Genomic DNA, 9,116 nt, shown 5'->3' with positions numbered 1-9,116 from the left:
TTAATTATAAGTACGAAAAACACTTGTATATAATATATAAAGCTCAAAATGTCCTTCAGTTAATTTTTGAAATTTATTTCAAAAAAATTTATTTTTGATATTTTTTCCCAAAAATTTAATATTTGAAACTTTTGTCAAAAGTTTCTAAATTTAAAAGTTATTTTTTGAATTTTTTTGTAAAAAGTTGTCGATTTTTGAAATTTAATTCAGAGCCCTGTGAATATTTAAAACTTCATTTAAAAAAATGTAATATTTGAAATAAAATAAATATAAATATATAAATAATAATAATATAGATAAAAAATTTATAGCGGACGCCCCTGATGCATATATGTGAATATATCCCAGATATTTAGAGACAAGATATATCATAGGTCATCAATAGGGATGGGCATATTTTGTAAATTGCGGTGGCATAAGAAAATGTTGTAGGAAGGATGTATGAATGCTCTTAATGACTATGATTTGTTACAATTTTGAAGATTGAAAAGAAAATTAGGAGGAAGCATGGAATACTATAATTTATGGTTAGGGATGTGAAAACTGTGGAAATACTCGTGAGTTTACATTTAAGAATATATTTCTGGGTAACCTGCAATAAGTTAAACAACTTATTAATTATTTATCTCTATAATAAAAATTCAACTTATTAACGAGCAAGGAGCATTATAGGGATCTCCATTAGTAAGTATATCGTCTATCAAATATGTCCAAACTCTTTTTTATTTACTCTCAACGGGATTAACATAATTTTCACATCCCTATTGATAGTATCGCTGTCACCAAATATGTTACAATATTCTTAATGGAATAATCTTAATTAAACAATATTCACAACATCATTTTTCTACCACGTCAGGGAGATTTGACGTTTAGCAACACACATTGATTCCATCTTCCTCCTTGCGTTGAATATCCGTTAATGAGTGATACATGATATAGTCCTTTTCTTATATTTGTAAGTCACAAAATTGCAAAGTTTTTCCCTTCGCCTTTTTTTTAATCAAAAACTGTGTCTTCCATATACCTTGTCTCTCATTATCTTAGATATACTAGTTGTAATTATATATTTAAAACTGGAAATATTCTTCATCTGAAGAACTTTCCTCATCATCCATGACTGCATCTCTTCTCTGTTCTAAAACATGTGCTAGAATATCCTCCACATTGATAAAACTCTTTGGCTTGATATCTTTCTCTTCCGAGTCAAAGTTGGTCTGAAAAATACATTAGGTAAATGTTTATAAGTAGTATAATAAATGGGCTGAAAAGTCCCAGAGTTCACCATAGACGGCGCTATTTTATTTTCATTCCCCTAATTATGAGTGTGTACTAACCTTCAAAAGACAGCTGTCAAAATTTTATGACAATCTGTCCTTTAGTTTGTGAGTTATTGTGCTAAGTGTGACGAAACAAAAAAAAGATCTGAAAATATGCAAATACATTTTGCTCTTTTGAGCACATAAGCTCTTAAATTGGAATCCGTAGAAACAATTCTCAGAGAAAACTTAAGAACAATAGTTTTGTCCTCTACAAATAGCTATTATGTTTTTTCTTTGAAAGTAACTTGGGCGTGTGGTGATTCCTGGGATCATGCTATCGACATTGTCAAATATAAATTGTCAGATTCAACTAGGTAAATGACTAGTTTCAAAACAATTGTTATAAGGGATAAACGCTTGTATCAAGGGATATCAATGGATTAATTATTATGTTTTGAGGGGTTTAATGTGTGATTGGTTTAATTAGTTATTTGATTGTTGGAATGTTTAATTGTTTTTAAGTATAAATCTAGGTTAGGAAGTCTAATTTTAAGCTAAAATTTTTATTAATGTTAATATATAGCAATTCCTTTCAGCAATTTCATATTATAGTATTATGTATGTATCAATAAAGATTAAAAAAATATTGTTCAGTATAATGGCTTGGAAAGTGTTATGGAAATTCCCTTCATACAAGGAATTAAAAAAATGATAATTTAAAAGAAGCCATTTTTAAACGGAAAGAAAACTGCGTTTTCTTTGTTAAGTCTGTGACTTTTTACACCATGACTTACTTTATTAAATCTCCGTTACGTGCATTCAAATTTTATCCCTCTTTAGGGAGTTTAGTCTCCCCAACATTAAAATGAATAAAAAACTTTACTTTCCCTTAGTAGGTCGTCGTTATAAATAATACTATAAGCATCAGTCAATAAAATAAATTCATACTTCTTACAAATATATTTTATTCTTATTAAATCATAATATCTTTAAATAATTGGCAGATAAATATTTAAATTTGTAGGCTGCATATGATCGATCAATAATTATTTAAAAATCCCCCTTACTCATATTAATTGTCAAAACTATAGTAGCGAAACGTGCATATTGGCTGAAAGAGATTTGCTATCTACATGGAAACTTTTCTCTTCACAAGATTTTACTCTTGACGTTACTTGTTCTCATGATGTATACATTTTTTTAAGTTACATAAAAGTTTTAACGTACTCTTTTTTCCCATGGAAAGTTCATCCAACTATGAGTTCATATCGAAACAAGTTTATCCCGAGCAAAATTTATTCCGAAGCAAGTTCATCGCAAGGGAAGTTAATCCCCAAGAAAAAGCATGTTTATATATCATTATTCAGAGGCGTCGGGAGAAGGGTGAAAGAAATTTCATTATGAGAAAACAAAGAAATTTTTTTATTTATTCAATCATATTATGCAGCGGCCCAAAGTTTTTATTTTTTTCAAAAATTAAAAAAGACCAAGATAACCCCATCCCTCCCTTCCCCCTCAAAATAAGATATAGATTCATCTTTTACATTTCTTATCATGGGCAAATAGACTAGACTAGGAATACATTAAGAAAATTACCAAATGCCATTTTACTAATATGTTGGATTTACTTGATAAGAACGACATTCGCAAACAATATGACTAATCCAAAATAAATATAAAATAAAAATCTAGATAATTTGAGATAATCGTTACATGGAGTGATAAATTAAATTATGAATATATATAATATATATATATATATTCAATTTCGTCAAAAAAAAAAAAATATAAGGGTCAAGTAATGTGTTTCGTTAAGCCTAAGCAATTTAAGTTCTTATCTAAATTAGAAACTTTTTTACTAGGATAATAAGTAAAATATAGGACGATTAAATTTGTTTATGAAAAAGAAAAAAAGTTAGTTTTTGAGCCTGGTATGGAGGACTGAACAGGAGCGGATCAAACTGAACTAGAAGGGACTGTAGTCTTCAGTTCTAAATTAGGATCAACACAATCCTAATCATAATTGATATATTCCAAATAACTACATGGTCTTAGGTTAACTTTCCTCACACTGAACTTACCTCGGTGTCAAAAGAGCTCTCTGAAATTTGGGTGCAAGATTACTTTCTTACAATGTGGAGTTTACCGAGTAATAATTTATTTAAAAGATTTAATTCATGGAGGTCATGTAGTTAGTTATAAAGTAACTTATGGAACCCTCCATTGTTGAGTAGGCGATTATATTTTCGATTAATATTGATTAAGTGGTCTTCCTTTTTCTACTTTGTTTATAGCACATATGAACAAATTTTTAAACAATATGGTAATTAATTATCAAATTTGTTGACAACTAAGGAATTAATTAAGTTCCATCCCAAACGAATTGGCTTCATGAATTAAATGATAAATTAAGAGTTCACATATAAGTTGGATTAAAAATATGATACTCTTAAGATGTTACACGGGTACTTCATCAGGGGCGTCCGCAGGATATGGGCTAGAGGGGCTGTAGACCTCCCATGATTTTGGAATTTTTGATTTTTACAAGAAAATTTAATTTTCGTGATTTTTTTTTAAATCCAAAAACCAAGCAAAAATGTATATTATCCTACGGACTCCCTTGGTCATTATCTTCTTATGTTGATAAATATTCCAGCGAATTGAAATAGGGTTGAATCTTATTAAAAGAGAAAACAGTAAAATGAATACCTTTCGTAATGTCTTCCCAGCTTGAATTTGTTCAAGCAAGTTTTGATGAGATGAAGTATTCTTTTGTTGAGGTGGCACAGGCTTCAAATTCTATTTTGTTAAACCATAGATTTAATTAAATAAAATATTTGTAAATTATGTTTTAAAAAAATAATTAATTCAATTACCACGGATTGAAGTTGATCTATATGAGTTGTAACTTTGAGTGAGGGTAAGGGTTGAGCTGATAGCAGACTAAGCACAGGTGGCGGTGGGGGAGGAGGTGGTGGGGTAAGGCTATCATCAGGAATGAAAGGAGGGGGTGGAAGTGGGAAGGAGTCTTCGGATACTGGAGGAGTAGGTGATTCGGGTTCCTCTTTAATTGGTGTATCAGGAAACTGATAATATAAGTCATCATCTACAGGGATATCTGGGGTCAATAGCGGAGGTGGGGGAGTAGGAGCAGCGGACTCTACTTTGAGGTCCTCATTGCTCTGTCTAAAGTTTTCTTTTGGAATTTGAAGTAGAGCAACATTACCGGCTTTTTCCTCTCGTTGGCGGATCATATCCTAAAAGTACACTAAATATAAATCTTTCCTATAATAGTAGATTTCTGGGAAGGGTTAAGTAGCGGAAATTTAAAACAAAGTAGTGACCGTTGATGTAATTTGAATTAGTATTGTCTTGAATGGAACGACATAATCCAATGGACAACGCGCTTTGGAAAAATTATTCTTTCGAACTCTATGAATGTAAAATTGCGTCTCCGTCGATCCTAGAGAAGGAAATGCACCTGCATTATGCATATGGACTTCAACGAAGATTCCTGGGTCTGATATTAATGTAATACTATAATATTTACTAATATTTAATCAGTGCAACTCCATCTAACCAAGAAAAGGAACATCAAAAAGATAGTGTAAAATATCTTAACCCTGCCCAATCTACGACACATAACGATCTTTTATTAATAAATTATACCCTTTTGAGAATAATTTTATGAGGAACATAATTTCGGTCCACATTTTTTCGATTCTTCCTTATTGAATTCTTGGCATACATCATGGCTTTAGCAGCCTCCGTAAGCATTGCTTCCCTCCAAATGTAGAAAAAGAAATCTGGATTGGTGTATTTCTTGGAAATTGCAATGGAGTCAACATTATTGGTATAAGGTTGCAATATCTCAAAATTAGGAATGGGATCACAATTCGATTCGTAGAGGAAAGACACTGCTTTGGGTCGAGACTCGGGAGTAAAAAATCCAGATGAAGTATCATAATTTGACGACCATGAATCATCATTCAAAACCATTTCCGTAAATCCACTAATACGCTTCGTTTTACTATTCTTCATTGTCTAATCACAGTGATATAATAATATATAATCTTTTTTGATTGATTTGTTCTAGTAGTCTTGGATTCAATTAGCACTCAAACACGAAAAGAACTCCAGTTAAGTACGGGCAAACAAAAATTCTTAATATTAGAGGAGATTAATCTAATTTTTTTGCGAAAATTCAACTTGACTTGAATTTGCATAATCAAAACAAATCAAAATATTGGAATAATCGGGATTATTCTAATATCTAGTGTCATTACTCAAAAGGACAATTAAAAACTACATAAAAACGATCCTTTAATCTTGAAAGAAGAGTTAATGGTGATAGGGATAAGGCCATTACATATGTTATGTCGAAATTATCAGAGTCTCGGACTTAAAAATTGTGCAATGCATCCAACACTATTTTTTTCATGTTATACTAGACCTGGCCAAAAAAATCATATTTTTAAATACTTTTATGTTTTGATACTTTTGCCCAATATTTTTGGATGTGAAAACTATAAAAATTGTTTTCCTGATTGGTTTTAAAGTGTTAGGAAACCTTGTATCATAGTTCTTAATGATTTTAAAAGAATGCCTATTTTGCAGTTATTTGATGGTTTTTTAATAAAAATAATTGTCAATGGGCATGCTTTTGTGACAAAAAAATTTCAACTCATCTTAGTGAACTTATAATGTAAATCACTTTACAAATTACCTCCAAAGATAGGGTTAGCTTTTCCAGTCTCTCTCCTACATCATCTGTTCTTTTCTGAATAGCATCGCTCATACTCTCCAAAGATACTATAGAAGATATAATCATAATTTAATATCGATCTGATAGCCCAAAATATTAACAAAATGATTTTTTCTTTTCATTTTACTTTTAAGATAAACAAAGGTTATTTCTTTATTTCAGTTAATCAAAATATGTAGCAAAATAATCATATTTAAATGTAATTTCTACTTGTAACCCTCAAAAATTAGTTCTGACAATTTCCATGCAGGATTTCGAAAAACTTAAAAACAAATAATTACAAATAAGATATCATTGCAATATTGATAAACAACACATAGCGGGGGAAAAAAATATTCACTTTCATAGATTTTATACGAATTTTTCATTGACTTATAATTAAGAAATGCAATTTGTCAAATATAAATTACCTGAATGGACAGGATTTTAGTTATTCTAAATAATTCAATGAAAAATAATAAATATGACCAACAGCGGGTGTGATACTTTTTTTATTTGTAAGCTAAACAAGATTTTAATTTTCTAAAGATGTTATTACCCTTTTTTAAGGCTTAATGAAACACCTAAGTATGGAGTGTGTGAGCTCATAAAAGGTGGACTTCTGCATTTCTGGCATGTAAAAAAAAGAAACGGAAAATCATCATTGTAACCCTAAATATTTAAAGAATATTTTGGAGACGAGCAGCAGAATTTTTTTCCTAGAAAATTATCAAAAATTGATAGCTATTCACAGAAAACTAGATTTGAAAAATTAATTAAATTTTTTAAAAAACTTACAAATATTTTTTTTTTTAAATTCCATATATTAAATTTGTTTTTTTTAAATTTCAAATATTAAATTTTTTGAAAACAAATTTCAAATTTTCTATTAAAAAGCAAAAATTCCTTAATTTGGAGCTTTATTCCCCCTCCAGCACACCCCATGCGGACGCCCCTTATTTGTGTTCCGACTAATAGCTTATCATAGCTTACCTAATAAAACGGTGCGAGAGCTAAGCTGTTCTCCTCTCAAATATTCTTCAAATTGTCAGGGTTACCAGGTTGAATTTTCAGTTTATTTTATTTTTACATACTAGTGCGTCATATTCTTCACAACTATATCTATATAGATCCCTTCCCCAATATGTAAAAACTTCCTCTGTTTTGATAATTTCATTTTACAGTCCAAAATACTCACAAAATATTTCATGAGCAATCTCAGTTAAATTGCTCAATTGTCGAATCACATTCACCATGGTCCTGTTGTTCATTTCCTCCAAGGAGTCCACATGGAGATTTGCATCCTTACTTTCTGGACCTAAGCGACCGAGTTGAGTGGGTTTTACTTGATGTATATAAAGTGGCATTATTCCTTGCTAAACTTTTAACACTTCTTGAATAAGGTATTTCCTTCAGCTCTGTTACATTGCTACTCCAATTGTAAGTATTTCTTAGAGGAAGTATACATGTATTATCAATAAATATGTAAAGGAGTGTGTCAGCAGAATAAAAGTTTATCTAACAAGCTAGACTTTGAAAAAATTATATTATATAATATTTCAAAGTACCATACTCTACTATTATTATGTCAGATATAAATAAAAATAATTCATAATAAGCTTAATTACCGGAATAATTGTGGCTCAAATTTTAAAATACCTAAAGGGACATATACAAAGAAAGTATTTGGCATTTTTTGCCATACCCCAATGCTCAAATGTAATACACATAATGCACGAACTCTAACATCAGGAATATTATCTTTTTTTCCCACTTTAATTTATTCAATACTTGTCGATAGCAATACGTCATTCTAGAGATAAGAATCTTGTAAGAGGGCGAAAATAATGAGGGAGCGAGACATATGGTACTACTGAATTAAACCCTTTTTTATAGTAGCTGCATGTTAAATGATTTTTTTTACGGAGGAAGGAGACAACTACCTTTTATATTTAAAATAGCATTAGTGGAGGGAAAATATTATAATTATATTTAAATTCATATATACCAAGTTTATTGCGCATTTTTAAATCAATTTAAACAAAAGATAGGCGACAATACATACTTGAGAGGGGGAACTTAACGCCACAACGACCTATTAATTAATGATCAAAAAAGAAGAAAGAGCACACGCTACAACCATTTTTCCTTTTCTAAGGGTTTTTCAAAACAGACGCTCACATTTTACATTAATAGGTTTCGAAAACGACGTCATATTTGTTATTGTTTCTTTGACAGCTGTGCTCAGAAATAGTTGTAGTTTCATTATGGAGCAGTACACACTCGAGCAACGCTTGCACATTATTAAAACTTATTAAAAAAGAGGTAAGTCTTTAATCCAAACTTTAAGAGCGTTAATGCCAATTTATGGTAAACGTAATCGACCTGCAAAATCAACAATTCAACGTTTGGTGAAAAAATTTGAGTCCACATACACGCTCATAATGTTCCTGTGCCAGTGAGACAAAGAAATTTTTGTCTCTTACGCGCCGTTCTCAATCGTTGGGCATCTCTGTGACACCGTTGTGGCGAATTTTGCGAAAAGATTTTGGCCTACACCCGTATGAGATCAAGTTGACACAAGAACTGAAGCTGCGTGACCACTTCCAACGTCGGGAATTTGTAAAATGAGCTGAAGGAAAATTCGAAAATGATCCTGATTTTCAACGTAAAATCATCTTCAGCGATGAGGGACATTTATGGCTCAATGGCTTTGTTAACAAACAAAATATGCGCTATTGGGCCGGGGAAAAAAACCACACGTGATTCATGAGGCACAATTACATCCCCAAAAAATTACTGTTTGGTGTGGATTGCATGCTGGCGGTGTCATTGGGCCGTACTTTTTCGTCAACGATGACAATCGCCACGTTGCTGTGAATGGAAATCGTTACCGCGCCAGGATAACCGATTTTTTTTTATTGGAAGACATGGACTTGGACGATATGTGGTTTCACTTAACACACAGCAAATGTTACAATCGATTTATTGAAGAGTAAGTTTGGTGAGCGTCTTATCTCCAGAAATGGACCGGTCAATTGGCCGCCTCGCTCGTGCGATGTAACGCCTCTAGACTATTTTCTTTGGGGTCACGTGAAAGCCCTGGTGTA

At 31.3% G+C, this 9,116-nt stretch overlaps 1 protein-coding gene across 2 annotated transcripts; it reads right to left on the bottom strand.

Moving 5' to 3' along the window:
- Nucleotides 1-433: 433 nt before the first annotated feature.
- LOC121120412 (actin-binding protein WASF2) lies at nucleotides 434-7,477 on the bottom strand. Of its 2 annotated transcripts, XM_040715275.2 has the most exons (6): nucleotides 7,205-7,477; nucleotides 5,989-6,074; nucleotides 4,932-5,306; nucleotides 4,139-4,519; nucleotides 3,972-4,061; nucleotides 434-1,217 (listed from the first exon to the last, which is right to left on the bottom strand). In XM_040715275.2, exons 1-6 carry the CDS (start codon nucleotides 7,371-7,373, stop codon nucleotides 1,071-1,073), a joined length of 1,248 nt encoding a protein of 415 aa, XP_040571209.1. In that variant the 5' UTR covers nucleotides 7,374-7,477; the 3' UTR covers nucleotides 434-1,070. The 2 variants fall into 2 exon arrangements, with proteins under 2 accessions (XP_040571209.1, XP_040571210.1); XM_040715276.2 differs by lacking the exon at nucleotides 5,989-6,074 and having other exon boundaries at nucleotides 7,205-7,454.
- Nucleotides 7,478-9,116: the final 1,639 nt, after the last annotated feature.

Source organism: Lepeophtheirus salmonis, chromosome 6 (genome assembly GCF_016086655.4).
Source record: "Lepeophtheirus salmonis chromosome 6, UVic_Lsal_1.4, whole genome shotgun sequence".
Lineage (NCBI taxonomy): Eukaryota > Metazoa > Arthropoda > Copepoda > Siphonostomatoida > Caligidae > Lepeophtheirus > Lepeophtheirus salmonis.
Note: the sequence above shows the minus strand (reverse complement) of the source record. Positions and strands in the feature narration are given on the sequence as shown.

Coding starts and splice junctions, on each gene's coding strand:
- LOC121120412 (XM_040715275.2), bottom strand. CDS start 7,373: ATGCCACTTTATATACATCAAGTAAAACCCACTCAACTCGGTCGCTTA. Junction 5,307..5,988: donor AGCTAACCCTATCTTTGGAG/GTAATTTGTAAA, acceptor CACTGTGATTAG/ACAATGAAGAATAGTAAAAC. Junction 4,062..4,138: donor TAGATCAACTTCAATCCGTG/GTAATTGAATTA, acceptor TTAACAAAATAG/AATTTGAAGCCTGTGCCACC.